The 20,486-nt window shown below is 40.0% G+C and overlaps 1 protein-coding gene across 3 annotated transcripts in view; it reads left to right on the plus strand.

The window, feature by feature from the left end:
- The window catches only part of Ankrd42 (ankyrin repeat domain 42), a 51,730-nt gene that overhangs the window by 13,237 nt on the left and 18,007 nt on the right, over positions 1–20,486 (plus strand). For 2 of the 3 annotated variants that reach the window (XR_015047850.1, XM_085841520.1), the window contains exons 5-9: positions 591–726; positions 5,724–5,924; positions 7,513–7,638; positions 9,910–10,015; positions 16,329–16,501. Coding sequence is in view for 1 of the 3 variants with exons in the window: in XM_085841520.1 (XP_085697646.1) it covers positions 591–726; positions 5,724–5,924; positions 7,513–7,638; positions 9,910–10,015; positions 16,329–16,501 (742 nt within the window). In the remaining 2 variants the exon portion in view is untranslated. The remainder of the gene's footprint in view (positions 1–590; positions 727–5,723; positions 5,925–7,512; positions 7,639–9,909; positions 10,016–16,328; positions 16,502–20,486) is intronic. The other variant, XR_015047851.1, reaches the window with a different exon arrangement.

A 20,486-nucleotide genomic window follows, 5' to 3' on the forward strand; every position in this document is an offset into this window, starting at 1 on the left:
GTCAAGTTTCTCTCCATTTAATTTGATGTTGGTTGTTGGTTTGCTGTAAATTGCCTTTATTAAGTTTAACTATGTGCCTTGAATTCCTGATCTTTTCAAGACTTTTAACATGAAGGGGTGTTGGATTTTGTCAAAGGATTTTTCAGCATCTAATGAAATGATCATGTCATTTTTTTCTTTAAGTTTTGGTTTGGATTTTTGAGACGGTATTTCTCTGTATAGCCCTGGCTGTCCTGGAACTCTTTGTAGACCAGACTGACTTTGAACTCAGACTGACTTGGTCCACCTGCCTGCCTCTGCCTCCTGAATGCTGGGATTAAAAGCATGCACCAACAGGTCCTGAAGTAATTTTCTTTTTAAAAGACTGTTTTATAACAATTCACTGAAAACTTCATTGTTCATGTGTTCAGATCAATGGGTGTGGCAAATTTTTTAGTATATTAAATCTCTGCTGTATAATTTTAAGATTGCCATACATTTAAGCTTCTAAAGCTTTAATTTCCAATTGCAGAATTGTCTAGATTTACCATTTTCCTTACAAATGGCAGGAAACTGAGTCCATTTTGAAACTGAGTGAATTTTACCTGTAGGATCCCAGCGTGACTGACAAGAGAGAGTGGAAACCTGTACATTATGCATCTTTTCATGGGCGGCTTGGTTGCTTGCAACTTCTTGTCAAATGGGGATGTGGCATCGAAGACGTGGACTACAATGGAAACCTCCCGGGTATTGAACTAAAGCAAATATTGTAGTTTTCATTGATAAAATATTTAAATGCTTGAGCATATTTAAGAAATATAACTCTCCCACCATTCTGTAATTTCTTCACAGAGCTAAAATAGCAGATAAGCTGATGTGAGCTGTTTACTATCACGCACATGTTATATACCCTTAATGAATTTTTTCGTGAGAAAAAACTGGTTTCTCCTTTTCTTTTGCGTCTGCCTCTTCCTCCTTCCTCAGTATTCTTGTGAGAGTCAGCTGAGGGCTTATATATACAGGTAAATTAGGTGCCTGGGTACGGGCCAGCATCCCCAGTTTTTGATTCCTACTTCTCTGAGACACAGGCAACTATATTACTGTTTAGGTATCTAGAGCACACGTGTGTATGAGCTTGTTTGTTATTGCAGTTTCAGTTTAATTTGAAATAAACTGGCTAGTTGCCACGTAATTTGTAAGTAATGTACCTTGTATATAAAGTATTGAAATGCAAAAGACAGATCAATCATAGTAAGATTGGATTCTTGAAGGCTGGAGAGATGGCTTCTTTTTTTTTTTTTTTTTGGCTCTTCCAGAGGATCTTAGTTTAATTCCCAGGACTTATATTAGTTGGTTTACAACTGCCTGTAACTCTAACTCCAGGGGATCTGATACTCTCTTCTGGACTCTGTGAAGTCACTTGTACTTAATTGTATACACACACACATGCACACCACATCATATGACTTGAAAAAATAACCTTGAATTACGCACTTCTATGAGGGGAAAATTTAGGCAAATAATGTGGATGAGTCTGATCCAGTTCCTTTGCTGTTTAGAATCTCTCTGGATCCCTGTAGATTCTTGGTATTCTGGATACTGTAGTCTCCCTCTGACTCTTGTCTGTCTTCTGTACCTTTGCACTAACTACTATATGGGACAGCTGGCCTTCTTTCTGAAGTATATGTTTAGCATTCTTTTTGTGCAGATTTGTTGGTTGGTATGAATGTATTTTTTAAATATATGAGAGTAATTATACTTTGCTCTAATCCTTTTTAAACTTATTCTTTTGTTGGATTCTCTCTCTCTCTGTGTGTGTGTGTGTGTGTGTGTATGTGTGTTCATGTGTGAGTATGTGTGTTGCTTGAGATTGAGTTTAGAGCCTAGATGTGATATCTATCACTGAGTTACATTCTACCCCCACCACATATTTAAAGTATAATGTACGTATGGAAAAGTACTCAGTTATATGCATATGCTCTGCACTTTCATACACGAATGCATCTCTGGAACCATCAAGCTTAACTAATATCTATTGCTTGCACCCAGAAACTTGTTTCACATTCCCTTTCCTGTTACCTTCTGCCTTCCATAATTAATCTCTGACTTTTGGCTTATAAATCAGTCCCCCCTAGTTTTGAACTGCATGGAATAAAATAATATATTATTACTCCAAGTGACGGGCTTGTCTTTTCCAAAGTAGGTGTACCAATTTTACTTCATAGTGTATTTAAGGGTTTCCCATGCAGCCGGGTGTGGTGGTGTGTGCTTCCAGTTACAGCACTTGAAAGGTAAGGGAGGCGTAAGTGTTGGAAAACTCCATGGGCTGAATAGTGAGATCAAGGCCAGTCTGGGATCTACAGGAATTTCTCTCTTATGCAGAATTTAGATTTATGTGTCTATGGTACTAAATATGTAAATGCAGTATAAACACAGAGGGGCTGGAGACATGACTCAGCAGTTGAGAGCACTTCTGCTCTTACAGCAGACATTAGTTTATATCTCAGCACCCGTGTTGTACAGCTCACAACTGCCTGAACTCCAGATGGACAAATGTACACAGAGACATGCACACATACAAAGGAGGTTTTAAATCATAAAAATGCAGATAGAAATATAATTTTAAACGTATGATTAAGGCAATATATATTAAGATATGAAATCAGAAGGCACAAGGACGACTGTTTGGGGATTGTGGGGATTGGGACAACAAGAAAGGGAAATGGAAGAATGGTTATCAGCAGTTTACAATAATACTATGAAGATATCATAGTGAAATCCGTTGTTTTAGTGCTAACTAAAACTCATGCAGAAGGTAATTTGAGACTCTGGAGGAAACCGCTGGAGTAGCTCCCATTTTATTAACCCAGTAACTAGTGTTTTATGTTTAGTAATTTTGTTGAGTTATTGGGTCTCTTGCTGGTTTTAATTTGTATTCTTGCTCATGGCTACTGCTAGGGCACTTCGTTTTATATCTTTATGTTGAATGGCTACTTGTTAGTTTCTGTTGTGATATACCAGTTCAGACATCCTTCCTATATTCTGGTTCTTCATAGAGTTTAGATGCAAGCCTTGAACTACATACATTGCACATACCTCTTCCATTCTATAGACTGCTGTTTTACTCTGGAGACATCTTTTATTTAATACAAGTTTACTTTTAATGTAGTTCAGTTTAATAATATCTTCTCATTGTGGTTGGTACTTTTTATATTTGATTCAAAAATGCTTCCATTTTCTGTGATCATAGATACATTTCTTTATCTTTGAGAAATTCACTATTTTACATTTATGTTTATATCTTTAACCTACTCAGAATTAACTTTTTTATGTGCTATACAAGGTCACAGTGAGTTTTCTTTCAAGTATGTCTGATCATATTTTGTTGGGATTTTTTTTTTGCTGTTTTCTCATTAAAAAGATCAAACTTGGTTTTTAAATATGTATACCTGTTACAATCATATAATATAGGGAATGAAAATCCCTGAGTGACTAGAGACACTCCTAAAAACTTTTTGTGAAGCAGATTTGGGGTTTAATAAAAGTCTTTTAATAGTGATTTAAGCATGAAAGGAAAAAGAGAGATGTCTAGAGAGACACATCACATATCATGAGTATGTGCTCTGAGAGCCCTCTCAGGACACTAATTTGGTATATAGTTATTGAATATCACCCGTGTGTCTATGTGTTAGAGGTAACTAAGCAGAAAGTACAATGTCTTTGTTTTCATGTAGTAGTAAGTGGAAAGAGATACTCATCAAAGTGAATGATCCAAACATACAAAGTTATACAGGGATACATGTTCCGATAAATATAGCAAAGGACAGAATAGGATAGTAGAGGAATACAATTTAACAGAGTGTCATGGTCAGGAAATCCTTTATTGAGAAAGTGATAGTTGGTAGAGACCAAAGGAACTGCCTTGTGGCTAGTTGAGAAAGAGGTGACAAGGCATGTGCTGCTGTGGTTGGCATAGCAACAAATAAGTGTGACTGGGACAGCATAACAGATGATGAAGTTGCAGATGGACCAAGAGCAAGTAAGAGGGTTTGAACACACGTGACCTGAGCAGACTTATGCCTTAGCCTGTGATTTTCAACCTGTGGGTCAAGACCCTCTTAGCACCTCTATCTCCATTACATTACAATTCATAATAGTAGCAACATTCCAGTTATGAAGTATAAACAAAAATAATGTTTATGGTTGGGGGTCACTAGAACATGAGGAGCTGTATTAAAGGGTTGCAGCATTAGGAAGGCTGAGAACCGCTGCCTTTATAGGATCATTTTGGCTGCCTGGCATGCTCAGGGCCCTGCGTTTAATCTCCAATGCCCGGGGAAAGGAAAACAGAAGCGCAGGGTTTAACTACTGTTGGTTTCTGCTATTTATGGTGGTGTAGAATGGAAGAAGTGAGGAGACGGGACGGAATTCATTCATGTATATTCTGAGGGAGACCTAGGAGTTTCTGATGTAGTCATGTGGGGAAGGACAGAGGTAATCAAACTTGGACAGCATAGGAAGGAGACAGTTTCCTAGTAGTTAAGATGCGGAGGATGATGTCAGGACAATTTGAGGGAAGAGCTTTGTTTTGTTATATTAAGCTAGAAATCTGTGAGGTCTGCAAGCATATGTGATGAACAAGCCATTAGCAGGGTTATTTTCAGGGGGAACCTTTTGGTAGGACTACAGAATGGCCCAGCATGGAATAGTATGTGCTAGCAAACTAGCCTCTGGACTTAAGGACCACTTTGCTTTCCTTTAATCACACACAGATTGCCCATTTGGACTTTTTCTTAATATTCCCACTCCACCCCAAAGTTCTGGCTTCTGGCTGCCTTTCAGTCTGGTCTCATACTTTTAAGGGTTCTTTGAAGTTTTTTTTTGTCTGTTCATCCCATTCTTGTTTGTTTGTTTCCTGGGCATGGTGGCGCACACCTTTAATCCCAACACTTGGGAGGCAGAGGCAGGTGGATTTCTGAGTTCAAGGCCAGCCTGGTCTACAGAGTGAGTTTCAGGACAGCCAGAGCTACACAGAGAAACCCTGTCTTGAAAAACCAAAAAAAAAAAAAAAAAAAAGAAAAAAAATGCATTTTGCTATTTTACTTTCAAGGATTTAGTGTGCAAATAGTGAATTTGCTAATGTGTGCTTAGTATGCAGTCTTTTTCCTTTTGAGGCAGAGTCTTGCTATGTAGCCAGTGATGACTTTGCAATTGTACTCTTGCCTACGCCTCTCAGATGGTGGGACTGCAGTCCTGTGCCTCCATGACTGGCTATGTAGAGTTTTAACTTAAAATTTCCTATTTATTATAAAAAATAAGGAATTATAAGAAGATGACAAATGCAGAATGATGAAAATATCATTCATCTTTCCTCTTTCTTTTTCTTTTCTTTCTTAGTGTTTTTGAGACAGGGTCTCTCTAGTATACAGCTCTAGAACTTACTATATAGATCAGGCTAGCTTTGAACTCACAGAGATCTGCCTACCTCTGCCTCTGGATTGCTGGGATTAAAGGTGTGCACCACGACACTTGCCTAAAGCTATTTTTAAAAACAATTTTTAGAGAGTATGTTTCCATGTAGTCACAGGCTGGCCTAGTAGCTCAGTATGGCCCAGAACTTCACATTCCTTTTGCCCCTCCCATTAGGAGTTCTTGTGTTATAGTCATGAGCTGCCACACCCAGCTTTTCAAGGTATTTTATTGTCATTTTTAGGACTAAATCTATCCTTTTGTCTTATCTACAGTTCATTTAGCAGCCATGGAAGGCCACCTCCATTGTTTGAAATTCCTACTGAGTAGAATGAACAGTGCAACACAAGCCTTAAAAGCCTTCAATGATAATGGAGAAAATGTATTGGACCTGGCCCAGCGGTTTTTGAAACAGAACGTTGTACAGTTTATTCAGGGGGCTCAATATGAAGGAAGCCATCCAGATGATCATGACGGTGAGTGATTAATCCCACATTTTTTAATTGAGAATGGTAATAATAAAATGGAATCCAAAGACAAAGTACTTGTAAGGCAAATGCTACATTGAAACTTATCATATGTTACTATCCATATTCATCTAGATTATTATAAAGCATTTTAGGCAAAGCATGTAGACAGTAGTATAAGCATGTAGTAGACACGGACTGTATGAGACTGTGTTGGCTAGTTTCATGTCAACTTGACACACTCTAGAGTCATTTGAGAGGAAGGAGCCTAAATTGAAAAACCGCCCCTTTTAAAATCTGGCTGTAGGCAAGCCTGTAGGGCATTTTCTTAGTTAGTGATTGATGACAGAGGGCCCAGCCCATTGTTGGTAGGGTCATCCCTGGGCTGATGTTCTGTTCCTAGTCAATCACTGATCTACTTTGTGTTAAGGCAGATTAGCTTGCATTTTCTAGAGTTTTGTATTTGTTCATCTTGAGAATTGATATGTCTTCTGTGTATTTTTTGTTTACTCCTTTTTATTGCTATATTGTCTTCTATGATCAGTTGAACTGAGGTGAGCATTTGCATTGCTTTCAGTTTGGGAATTACCACTAGGGTGGCTGTTATGTTTACATGGTCATAGGTTTCTATTCCTCTTGGTAAGTACTAGGAGTGGAACATGTGATGGGCTAGATACTGTTTAAGGATCTCTCTCTCTCTCTTTCTTTTTTCTTTTATATTTAATATTTATTTATTTATTTATTTTGGTATTTTGAAACAGGGTTTTTCTGTGTAGCCCTGGCTGTAGCCTCTGTAGACCAGACTGGCCTTGAACTCAGAGATCTACCTGGCTCTGTCTCTGAATTGCTGGGATTAAAAGCATGTGCCACCACGTCCAACAAGTAGCTGCTTTTCAAATTCCTTTCCAAAGTACTCTATATCCTTGTCAACAAAGGTAGTCATCACCCTGTTCTATTGTAGTCATCACCCTGTTCTATTGTAGTCATCACCCTGTTCTATTGTAGTCATCACCCTGTTCTATTGTAGTCATCACCCTGTTCTATTGTAGTCATCACCCTGTTCTATTGTAGTCATCACCCTGTTCTATTGTAGTCATCACCCTGTTCTATTGTAGTCATTTTAGTGGGTGTGTGCTGTTTGCTGGAGCATCTTTTCCTAGACTGGCCACTCATGCTCCTTCTTTAATGAAATATCTTTTTATTATCTGACATCTTAAAGATATGGATTTTCTAGTTATTGAGAGTTTTTTTTTTAAAAAGCACATATTCTTGAAATAATCTCTGTCAGATGTATATTGCAAACATTTATAAACTCTGTCAGAAGTACATTGCAAACATTTTCTCCCATTCATACTCTTTTTGTTTTCAAAGGGTAAAAATGTTAAATTTTCGTAAGTTATAATTTGTATTTTGTTGTTTTAGACCGTGTAGCACATTTGGTGATATCTTATAATTCTTTTTATTTGTCAGTGTATCAGATGAACTCACGTTAGTGACTTCCTACTTAAGATAATAGTGAAACCTGGATTATGTGACAGCTTGAGGTAGGGAAAAGAACAAAGCCTTGTGTTTGCTAAAATGCTGACTTTTTATTCAGCTTTAGCCTTTCCAGGTCATGTGGCTGCCTTTAAGGGTGACTTAGAAATGCTTAAGAAACTGATAGGAGACGGGGTCATCAATCTGAATGAACGCGATGATAATGGATCGACTCCCATGCATAAAGGTGAGCGCCTCCTGCTTCAGCTTCAGGTGGGATTTCTTATGTGTTATCCAGCCTTGAAAGTAGCTATCAGAAACCTAGCCTTCTGGACAGCAGTGAGTGTTATATGGAATCCACAATGTCTCATTCTAGTTCAAGTGCCTTTTATGATGGCAAATGTGTAAGGAACCTCTTAGAACAGTATGTTTAAAATTTAATTTTAATAAATTAAAAATTTTATTTTCTTCTTTCCTTTTATGAAAAATTTTATTTTGAAAACAGGGTCTTGCTGTATATTCCTGTCTATGCAGGTAAAATAGGCTGGCCTCAAACTCACAGAGATCTGCATGCCTCTGCCTCTGTCCTAGGTGCTGGGATTAAAGGTGTGTGCCACCATGTCCTGCCCTTTTCTTTAAGGAATGTTTTTATTTCACTTTATGTATATGAGTGTTTGGATGTGTGGGTATGCACCATGTGCATGCCGGTTACCCATACCAGCTAGAAAAGGGCATGGGATCCCTGAGAGTGGAGCTGTAGACAGTTGTGAGCTGCCACGTGGGTGCTGGTATTTGAAAAACAAGTGCTCTTAATGGCTGAGCCATCTCTCCAGGCCAGAATCTTTTTCTTTCTTTTTCTTTTTTTTCCCCCAGAATCTTTTTCTTATATTCTATTTTAGAGAAATTATTTATCCTCCATTCTTCCTTTGTATTGCCTGAGACAGAATGGGAATGTCAGGCTAAACTAATTAAACCAAACACCATTATTCATGATCACAAATATGATTTTTTGATCACAATTAAGGATAGGAAAGACAGAGTATATTCCTGTTTTTTTTTTCTAATGGATATTTACTTTGGGGAATTCTGTAGTATATTTTTGGCAGCTGGTTCTGGGTAGGGGAGAGATGAATAAAGAGAGTAAGTGGGAAAGAGGAAGAGAACAAGTCGCTAAGATTCAAAGTGAAGATGTGTTTATAGAGACTTAACAATTTATTTATGAAAGCCGGGCGTGGTGGCGCACGCCTTTAATCCCAGCACTCGGGAGGCAGAGGCAGGCGGATTTCTGAGTTCGAGGCCAGCCTGGTCTACAGAGTGAGTTCCAGGACAGCCAAGGCTACACAGAGAAACCCTGTCTCGAAAAACCAAAAAAAAAAAAAAAAAAACAATGTATTTATGACAGTTGACAGTGCATATCTCTCATTAAATTGAATGATTAGTGGAACCCTATCTATCTATGCCAGAGCAAGGTTGGGGTGGGCCAGTCAGTGATACGGTTCAGTGTGTGAAGTGCCTGCTGCCAGACCTGATGACATGAGTTTGGTCCTTGGAGTCTCCATGGTAGAAGTGCCTGAAAGTTGCCCTTTGACCTCCAGATTTACACTGTGCAGGTACAGGCACAGAGTAAATAAGCAGAGGTGAAATGTTTGAGAAAAGATTTCCTTTGTGTGTGACTTTTATATGCAGTTGGTAGGCACAGAGCAAGATTATTGATGTCTGAGGACTCGTGACTGGAGTGCTCACATTTGAGACACAAGGCTGCATAGGAGTTGTGCAGTATGCCATCGCACTTGAGAAAGGGCTAGGAAGACTACTTTCTAGTTCCTCTGACTTGCTTGTTTGAACTTTAAACTCCAATTTTTTTTTTTTTTTAGAGTTTTGAGGTAGATTTTAATATTTTGCATGGCCTGCTACAAATAAAGACATTTGTAAATTATATTCAGCGTATACTGTAAAGACTTCCTACATTACAAATCTATAATTTAAAGCTGACTGTGTCTTCCCAAGTCTAGCATGCCTAGTAACAAAAGGAAAACTTAAAAACCACTTGGTGGAAAGAATCCAAATTCACTAATCCAAAGTGAGACTCATTTCTAAATCCCCACAGGTTTTCTCCTCTTAGCAGCTGGCTGCCAGGCAGAGAGCACATTCTCCCCAGGCCTGCGTGAGACTAAAGGGGGTAATTAAGAAGTGGGCTGCAAAGTTGGCTATAACTTGGTTTTGTTTTGCTCTGCAGATTTTGTGTTGGTAGAAACAGTACAGATGATGGATGCCTGTACTGTTTCCACCAACACAAAATAAACTCCAATTTTTATATCTGCATCCCAAATTATTTGGATAGGACCTGAGCACAGTAGATATTTGGTTAAATGTCTAATAAATGTACAAGTGAAAAAGAGAAAATCTTTGCACAGCTGACTTTTGTTAGTTACTACAAGGTCAAAATGTCAGAACTGTTTGCAATAACAAGTCTTTCTCTGTATGAGTTATGTGTTTCCTTGTTGTTTCTTTTTAAAAGCTGCTGGACAGGGCCACATTGATTGTTTGCAGTGGTTTATTGAAATGGGAGCCGAAAGCAATATTACCAACAAAGCAGGAGAGACCCCCAGTGATGTGGCTAAGAGGTATAAAAGCCCCTCTACTTTCTCCTACTGACTTCTTGTTTCTGCTTTTAGAGATGTGCATTTAGTTTACCACACTTAGACATTTCTGATTATTTAATACAGGCTTGGGGGACTCAGGAAGGTGCTGATAGAATCGCCGTCTTTAAGTTAATTGGTGTTGATTTTTTATTAGGTCTCCTCTTTAAAGCAATCATTCTCAGCTGGGAGATGATATTAGATGATAGTATTAGTTCTCTTTCCTTTGGGGAAGACACATTTCAAAATGAGAACACAGTCCATATCAGTGAGCATCGACCCCATAATGCCAGGTACAGGAGTCCTCAGCGCTCTGCAGTGATCTAACTAGTGCGGCCAATGCTTGTTTCACCCGATAGCCTTGATGCCTTGCCGAGAAAGTGGTCAAAAGGAATAACAACAGTGATACTAGAGGAATAGTGCTAAGGGATTGAATCATAGTTAGGAATTCACAGGGGAGCTAAATGCAGCCTCTATTACAGAACTCTGTGAGCTCATACAGGTCAGGCCCACCTCTGTGCTCCTTTGGTTGTTGTTTCTTTAGTGTCTTGTCTAGTTCCCGTAGTTCAGGCACTGTGGCCATAGTCAGACGGTAAAGGTGGGCAGCACAATGCCTGCAGTCATGGAAGCCCTAGTGTGGGAAGCCACATGTGCCGTTGCAGAGTGGCACAGGCTTCTGCTGGCCACCACGCATACATAGGCAGGAAAGTTTTTTGCCAAGATGAGGTTTTGAGAATTAACCAAAATTGACCAATCAGATGAGAGAGAAGTTAACCAATCAGAAGAGAGAGAAGTTAACCAATCAGATGAGAGAGAAAGTAACCAATCAGATGTAGGCATGCAAATGAGGTGGTAAGCATCAACCAAGCACAACCAATCTGGGTATGAGACACGCCTCTCCTAGGCCTATATAAAGCAGCACCAGTGCTGGGCTCAGGGTCTATTCGCCTCTACAATCAAGCTCTCCCAATAAACGTGTGCAGAAGGATCCTGTTGCAGCGTCATTCTTGCTGGTCGAGTCGGACGCGCGCAAGACCCTAGAAGCTTTACTTCAAAGGAAAACAGATGGACAAACCAAGCTTCATCATTATAACCATTGTCTCACCCACATCACATGGTGTGCATGAGTGAGGAAAACTGCCAGCTCTTCCTGCCTCTCAATGGTGTGGCTTTGGAAACAGCACAGATGAGAGTAAACGATGAAAAAGAGGCTACAGAGGGATAAGACTTAGACTGCTCTCAAGAAAACCATTTATGTTTGTTGAAGCATTTATATTGACACTTGCTGGAGGATTTGCAGCATAACATTGTGTATTCTGATCATTCAGAACTGCTTGAATTTATACCAGGAGTATGGGCTACAGTGGCAGGTGAGGCTTGACCTGCTGTTTGGTTGGGCCCAACAACTACTTAACTTATATGTAGCTCAGGCTGCCCTTCAACTTGCAGTCCTGTCTCAGCCTCCCTGGTGCTAGCATTAGAGGTTTGTGCCACTCTACCTCATTGGATTGTTTTCTTGTTGTTGGTTTTAAAGGGTTCTTTATATATTCTAGATACTAGTTCTTTCTCAGAAAACATCCTTTACAAAGATTAGTTTTTTCTCAGTTGTGGGATTTTTTTTCATACTCTTAAAATATCTTTGGAGATGAGTCAGTTTTGTAAAGTTTTCATTTTCTGAAGTATGCATTTGATGGTAAATCTTGAAAATCTTTGTGACTTTGTATTCTATGTTTTCTTCAAGAAGTTGTATAATTGTAGGCTGCAAGGGCTATGGTTCATTGTGCATTCTTTTTAAAATATATTGTACTAGGTATGCATGTAAGTTCATTCTTTTGCATATGGATATCAATTTAGAACTATTTGTTTTTCACTGCCTTTGTGATTTGTCAAAACTCAACTTTACTTGCTGGTTTGAAACAGGGTCTCTCTCCAAAGTCCAGGCTAGCTTTAAATTACCAAATAGTCCAAACTGACCTCAAAGCTGTAATCCTCCCGCTGCCTCAGCTTCCCAAGTGCTGAGATCGAGGCATATGCCACCATATAGCTAATACATAAATATAGTAAAATACAAAAAATGGAAATAAGAACTACATCTCCAAGTAGAATAAAAAAGGATAGCTAAGGTAACTTATAGGCTAAATTAGGATATTAAAAATTAATTCAGGCCCTGGCATTCCCCTGTAGGGCATATGATCTTCACAAGTATAGGGGGTTTTGGGGATAGCATTTGAAATGTAAATGAAGAAAATATCTAATAAAAATAAAAAGAATATGATAGTTTCCAAAAAAAGTATTAATAAAATTCAAGAAATAAATTTCAAAAAAATTAATTCAGGTAAAATATTAATAAAATGAGGAATGGGAATAGGGGAAACAGCAGGAAGATTGGCAAGAGAGGAAAGGGCTGTAGAACTAAGGTATGAGAAATAATAGGAAAAAGAAAGTTAGGAGGAAAAAGCAATTCAAAACAAGATGGGCATAATAGTGTGTGCCAGCATTCTAAAGGCAGGGGAGGGCAGATCTCTGTAGAGTTCTAGGCCAGCTAGGGCTACACAGCAAGATCCTGTCTCAAAACAGAAAGACAAAACCGAAACAAACCCAAACAGCCATCATTAGTTCTCCCCCACCCCCAAGCAGATGGGAGATTTGATGTTTTTCCCTCCACCCTGCTTCTTTTGACATGTCCTGGAGTTGGGGAAGTAGGCAGCAAGTTGTTTTTCTCTCTATTTCAAACAGGTTGTACCTGAAAGAACTGTGGAGACTGGGCCCTTGTCAGCCTTACTGAGCCAGGCAAGAGCTGGGACAGTGACCACCACTGGCTCAGTTCATGCCTGTCATCTCTGTGTGTAAACCTGACGCTGCAGCAAGCACAAGTGTGATGCTCCCATGTACCTGCGCAGGTCCCCTCCTACATGGGAACACCAAAGCTTTGGCATATCTCCATCTTTGTCTCTGGGGATTCAGGGTGGAGAAGGTGGTCAAACCCACAGTCTGTACCAAGGTGCACGAGCACTGGGAATCCTATGTGCTCTAGTAATGCTGGCCTCTGTTCCATCCCCTGCTTATAGCCACCCATGGCTAGTTTTCACTTACCTTCTCAGAGGTCAGGCTACCATTGCCAGACAGAAGTTTCTCTGCTTCCCTCTGTGTGCATCTCCCAGCCTTGGAGATCTGTATCAGTAAATCTGTGTTCAAATCACAGCCAGTTTCTTAGGCCCACATTGACTCTTGCAGCAAGCACTTGTAGAGCTAGTGAAAAAGAGAGGCCACTAGCACTTGAAGGTATGAAGGTATAGGGCCCCTAGTTCTTCAAGCCTGAGGTTCTATGGTGACATCTCTCGTTCTCTCTCTTTTTTTTAAAAAAGGAAATATATATATATATATATATATATATATATATGTAAAATCATTCCATTCATTTATATTTCAAATAATACCCTCTTTCCTGGTTATCCCTCCATAACTCCCCTGTCCCACATCTACCCTCCTCCCCTCTCCCCTTTACCTCTTTACCCACACACTAACTCCCACCCCAGTGCTCCAGCATCCTCCTATGCTGAGGTACCAAACCTCCACAGCACCAAGGGCCTCCCTTCCCATTGATGTCAGACAAGGCCATCCTTTGCTACATATGTATGTGGAGCCATGGATCCCTCCATGTACACCCCTTTGTTGGTGGTCTAGGTCCTGAGAGCATGGGGTGGTCTGGCCAGCCAACATTGTTCTTCCTATGGGGTTGCAATTCCCCTTATCTCCTCCAGTCCTTCTGCCAGCTCCCCGCACTGGGGCCCTGAGCTCAGTCTGATGGTAGCTCCAAGCATCAGCATCTGCATTGGTCAGGTGCTGGCAGAACCTCCCAGGGAACAGGATGGCATCTCTCTTAAGATGGTTGCTCAGCATAGCACACTGAGCAAACTAGCAAGTGCTGGGGCCCTTTCCTGTGCCTGTCTACTTATAGATCCAGATCTGCTGTCTTAAACTAAGTGTGCACAGTGCTAGATTGTGCACCTGTGGCTCTTTTCCAAGTTCTCTCCTCTCCTTTTCTAAAAGCGGAATTTTCTTTCTTGTCTCATGCTGTGCTGCCTAGAGGTCACTACAGAGGTACTAGTAGTGCAGTACTGGTAGTACTGCAGTTCTTTGCTTCTTTTGTAATTTAAGGTACAGTATGTCTGGATTTGACCTGGTCACTATCTGTTGCACATGCCTGTAGTTACAAACCCAAAGTTCTTTTTTATAATCTTGTGAAAATATAGGAATATTTTGGCTGTCTCCAGTCTACCACAGCCCCTGCTGTCTTTCCTTGTCAGTCTGACAACTTTATATAACTTTACTACTAAATCTTGTGTTTGTTCTTGTGGTGCTGGGAATCAAACCTGGGTACTTGTACATACTAGGCAAGTACTGTACAACCAAGCTGCAAACCCAGCTCTATTGATAGCTCTTTAATAATTTACTTGCTGTACCTGATAAAAAATAAGAATGTATGTATGTATAAATGTGTATTCTAAGAAAATATGAATGTATTAATTTGTTTGGGTTTTTTTTTTTTTTTCATTTTTGTAACCAAATCACCTAATCAACGACTTGAGAGGAGAAAAGCTTATTTGGGCTCATGGTTTCAGAGCATTTCAGCTCAGCACAGTGAGGGAGGCCTGGCAGCCAAGGCTTGGTGGTGAGAGTATGTGGTGGTGGTTGTTCACATACAGGAAACCTAGAAGCAGACAGCTCTGGCTCTCTAGGGGTGGGCATACACTTCAAAGCCTTATCCCTAGCAGCCTATTTCTTGTCAGCTAGGCTTCATCTCCTTTTTTTTTTTTTTTTAAAGAAAACCTTTTTTATTGGATATTTTCTTTATTTACATTTCAAATGTTATCCCTTTTCCAGGTCTCCCCTTGGAAACCCCCTATCCTATCCCCTCTCCCCCTGCCTCTATGAGGGTGCTACTCCACCCACACACTCACTCCCATCTTCCTGCCCTGGCATTCCCCTACACTGGGGCATCGAACATGCTCAGACACAAGGACCTTTCCTCCCATTGATATCCAACAATGCCATCCTCTCCCACATATGCAGAGGGAGCCAGGGGTGTCTCCATATATACTCTATGGTTGGTGGTCCAGTCCCTCGGAGCCCTGGGGGGGGGGCTGACCAAAACTGGTCTATTTTATAGTTCTTTCAGATGGTACCAACCTGACTACTATTAACACTCTGGTAATATACTATGAAATTATCATTTATGAACTATCTATTGCTTTTAAAGACACTAAATTCATTTATATAGTCACATTATTAAATTCCCATGAACAATTCCCTGCTAGTAACTCAACTGATACATGTCTTCTTTTTTTTTTAATTTATTTTTTTATTAGGTATTTTCCTCATTTACATTTTCAATGCTATCCCAAAAGTCCCCCATACCCACTCCCCCAATCCCCTACCCACCCACTCCCCCTTTATGGCCCTGGGGTTCCCCTGTACTGGGGCATATAAAGTTTGCAAGTCCAATGGCAGGCTTCATCTCCTAAAGGCCTCCCTTGTAGTGCCAGCAGCCAGAGACCTTACTGGGTATTCAAAACATGCGTTATGGAACATTGCACATTCAAACCATAACAGTGTGAAAATAGAATTTAATATTTGTCAAGTCTCTGTGCCCTAGAAGAAAGGATTACATGTTTCAGTTAAGAACATTATGGGAAAATAATTCTTGTTTCACTTATTTACAACAGAAAATTTTCTATGATTAAGATTAGAGGTTTAGTGAAATGTGAAAAAGAGCAAAGAGAATAGAAAATGAAGGAAATGTCATTATTCCTTTAAATTGCAAATGTGCTAAGTGCTTTGGGTTGAAGGAGGAAGAGTAAGTTAGAGAATGATTATGGGAAAAACTACAACTCTAAGACTGGAACCAGAATTCATTCTGTCACCTGGCTTGGGCTAGCAAAAGAAAAGAAAACAGGGAATCACGTGGCTCTTCTGGGCTCTGTAGTCCATAGAGTAATTCTGTTTGGAGGCGCGCTAAATAGTCTTTCCATATGGGGTCTCCTCCCCCAGTGCACTTTTAGCACCAACACTTATGGGATCACTTCTCAGTAGGAGTACTTTATCGTATTCAATAACCAGGGTTCCCACGTAGCTGGGTGCAGGTCAGATCTCAGTGACCTTCAGGTACAGACTTGTTCCTTGCTTGGTGGTGGGTTGATAGAAGTGCATGTGTGGTGAAATTGTCTAAGTTAGTGTGGCCTGCAGTTTAAATGTATAGATGCTTTGGATCTGATTAATTACTGGTTCTTTTTTACAGATTTGCCCATTTGGCTGCAGTGAAACTCTTAGAGGGGCTACAGAAATATGAAATAGATGACACTGAGAGTGATAAAGATCCTATAAATTTTTTTACAAGGCATGGTGTTGAAGGAAGCACCGATGCCAAGGATGACTTATGTCTGAGTGAATCAGACAAAGCAAATGCCAGAAGTAAGTATACTGCGTCTGTCATGAATCAGCCACGGGGCTGGGGAGATGGCTCAGTCAGTAAAATCACTGGCTGTAATCCCTAGAACTCTGTAACACTGGCAAGGTGGCTTGCTTCTGTAATCCCAGTGCTCCTGACATGTGATGGGAGGCAAAGACAGGGGAATGACTCAAAGCTCAAAGGCCAGGTAATGTGAAGTAACGTGGAGTATGCTTCCACGAACAACCAAGAGAGCCTGTCTCCATCATGGCAGAAAGCAAGAACCTACACCCGAGGTTGTCCTTTGAACCCCAAACATGTGTTGTAACACATGCTTGCCTGAGTGCACATAAAAAGAACATGTGTACAGTAGGGCTGGTGAGCTGACTCTGTGGGTGGTTAAGAGCGCTTGCTGGTCTATTAGATTTAGATTTCTCCCCACTTCTAGAACTTAGGCTCTGAGGGACACCTCCCTACCATATACATAAATAAAAATTAATAATACACATAAATAAAAATTAACAATCAGGCCTACTTTTTTACTGCAAGTTTGGAAGTTTTTCAAATAACACTGTCTACAAAGAAAAGTAATTTGGTATTTTCAGAATCAGAACCAGTTCTAGTATTTTTGTCCTAAAAGTTATTAAAAGTGTATAAATAAGTGTAAGATAGTGCCTTTCATTCTTGGAATGAAAGAATGTAACATGGAAACTAAAGAAGTTAAAGAAGACAAATGTATTTAAGTAGATGTAACCATGGGAAGAGCCAAGTCAAGCCTGCTGATGCTAGCACCTGCGAGGCTGAATGAGGATACAAGTCTGAGGCCAGTTTGGGCTGTAAAGTGAGCTTAGAGCAAGCGCAGACTATACTGGAAGATTTGAACTCCTTCCCACCCTAGCACACACAAAAACATTTCTAAGGCCTCCTGGTAAATAATATTTTTGTAAAGATTCATTATTTTCATTATATATGCATGTGTGTGTGTGTGTGTTTTGCTTGTACATATGTCTGTGTACCATGTGTATTACTGGTGCTCACAAAGTCCAGAAGTAGGCATCAGATTCTCTGGAGCTGTACTTGCAGATGGCTGTTACGGACTGCATCATACTAGGAATCAAACCCGGGTCCTCTGCAAGGGCAAGTGTTCTTAACTGTTGACCCATCTCTCTAGCACTAATGATTATTTTATTTTTTAGATTATAATTATATCATTTCTCCCTTCCCTTTCCTCCCTCCAGAACTACTTATATACCCACCCCCCTCTCTCTTTTTTTTAATGGCCTCTTTTTTCATTAATTGTTATTGCATGTATTCTCAGTCCATCAATTTTTAAAGACCATGATTGCAACAAAATTTCTATTTATCTACTGTGCCAGACAATTGTTATTATTAGCAAAATGGGCCAATACAAAGGAACTTGTGTTTGGTATTGGTATCCATAGGGGAGAGTAGTAAAGAATTGAAAAGAAAATTGGAGTGTAAAGAACATGAATCAGGGTGATGATGTAGGTAACTGTTAGGACTCTGAGGTGACATTTCAGAAGAGACCTGAATGATGGGAATAACCTGTATGAAGATCTTGGGAGAGAATTCTAAATATGTGCAAAGGTGAGTATCACTGTGCCTGAGTGGACTCACTAAGAGGTTAACAGAGAAGCTTGGAGAGGTGAGTGGGGGTCCAGTAGGATCATAAAGACCTAATAAGAATTTAGATTTCGGTTTTCTTTTAAGCCTTTGTTGGAATTTAGAGCAAGAATGATGTTATTTGATTTGTGTGTAAAGACTGTCATTCTTGAAAACAGACTGTCATTCTAACTACTGGGGACGTAACAGACTGGAGGGCACAAAGAATATAATATTTCAGGTGGGTTAACTAGGAAAGAACTTATTCATCTGACAATATGGATGAAGTGACTAATTTAGAAATTTGTCAAGGAATTGTGCAAGAGAAGTACAATACAGTACAGTACAGTACAGTGTTATCTGTATTGTTTCCTGGGCTCTATAGTCTATAATGGAGGCCCATGACTACCAGAGACACACTCTTGTTTTACTTCAGTGTTTTTGATACTAGAGATTTTCATTCCAGAAGAGCTTGCATTAACACTGTGTATTTTACATACACACACACCCTTCATGATCTTTTAACCAGGCAGCAGTAATAAGGCCATGCATTATCTAGAGGTGGTTGTGAAGAAAGCAAGCCAGGATCGGATTAGTTCTACTTGTTTTCGTATCTTGGCTTCCAGAGGGTTGAAAGGCCATGTCCTTTCACAGGGCCTGAATGAAAGTGGAAAGGTCAGAGGAAGTGGCCTTAATTGGAAAGAGTTGGTGATAGCTTGGATTGGAATGGAGATGGTGAAATTTGGATACGCAGTTAAAAAGGGGGCCATGGGATTTGCTGATTGATTCTGGGTGGGAAGAGTTTGAAGATAAAGGTAGGGAAAGATGACTCACAGGCACTTTAAAAGGACTATTCACTCAGGAAAAAGTAGCAAGGGAACTTTTGTAAAAGTGTGGTTTAGGCTTTCCCTTGAATGGGTAGGATTTAGATAGGTGAAATGGATGAGGAAGACATGCCATTTACCCAACTTGAGTGGGTCTGTACACTCTTCATAGCCTTGGCTAAGGACTGTGGGAGAATACCACATACAGTTCTGCATTTTGGAATTTAGAAAATATTCTGGACTCAACATAGATGTCTCTGTAACTCAACTACAAGATGCCTTGGTAACTGTGCTTTCTCAGTTATTTCTCTTTTATCATCTAGCATGTACTTATGAATATTGTTTATGTGTCAGGCAGTGTGAAGTGCTAGGGTTACATTGGAATACACATAAATTATTTTTCCATGCTTTTGGACCGATTTTTTTTTAAAACCATGGTAGCATCTATAATTTTCTTTCAAAAATATTTACTTTTTGCTATTTTCTATTGTTCGCACATGTGTGTGTGTGTGTGTGTGTGTGTGTGTGTGTGTACACATGAATACAGATGTCCTTGGAGGCCAGAGGCTTTGGATTCTCTTGGAGCTGTAGTTTCAGGTTGTGATCCACTATATATGCTTGGCCCAGGGAATAAATACCACTATTAGGAGGTGTGGCCTTGTTGGAGGAAGTGTGTTACTGTGGGGCTGGACTTTGAGCCCCTCTTCCTAGCTGTTTGGAAGTCAGTCTTCTCCTAGTGGCTTTCAGATCATGTCTGCCTGGATGCTGTCATGCTCCTGCCATGATGATAATGGACTAAACCTCTGAAACTGTAAACCAGCTCCAGTTAAATGTTTGCCTTTATAAGAGTTGCTTAGATATTGTCTCTTCACAGCAGTAAAACACTAATTTAGATGGCCACTAAATTTGGGTGCTCAGGTCCTAACTTGAATTCTCTGGAAGAGTAGCAAGTGCCCCTAACAGCTGCGAGAATGTATTAATTATGTTTCTGTTGCTAAATACCATAACCAAGCATCTTAGAGAAGGAATGATTTATTTAGGTTTATAGTTCCAGAAAGGTGTCAATCCTGGCAGGGAGCTGTAATTATAGTAGCAATCTGCTAGCTAGCTGTAGCTAGCTGTAGTAGGCATGGCAGCAGGAGCAGGAAGCAGAGAGCTTTGAAGGAGAGAGAACAAAACTCAAAGTGATGGGAGGCTTTTAAGCTCTTAGAGCCTAATCTCATTGACTTCTTCCGGCAAGACTGCACTGCTTACATTTCTCAATCAACTAGGGACCATGTGTTCAAATACCGGAGCCTTTGTCATTCAAACAGTAACAGCCATGTTAATTGGTTTATGTTTTAAAGACTACCAGTCTGACGATTGAGGATATAATAGACTGGAGGGTGAGAAAGAATATAACATTTATAGTCTCTCGATTATTTTCTTGATTGTAGTGAGTTTTGCTTCACTGATTTGGCAACTGATAGATTGCATATGCTCCTCCCCCCTCCCCCCAACCCCATCCCCACTTCAAGGATCTTTGGATCCTTGAATGAAAGACAGACAGACACACACACAC

The sequence above is a fragment of the Mus caroli genome, unplaced genomic scaffold (genome assembly GCF_978045245.1).
Source record: "Mus caroli unplaced genomic scaffold, Mus_caroli_1 scaffold_8, whole genome shotgun sequence".
In the NCBI taxonomy this organism is placed as follows: Eukaryota; Metazoa; Chordata; class Mammalia; order Rodentia; family Muridae; genus Mus; species Mus caroli.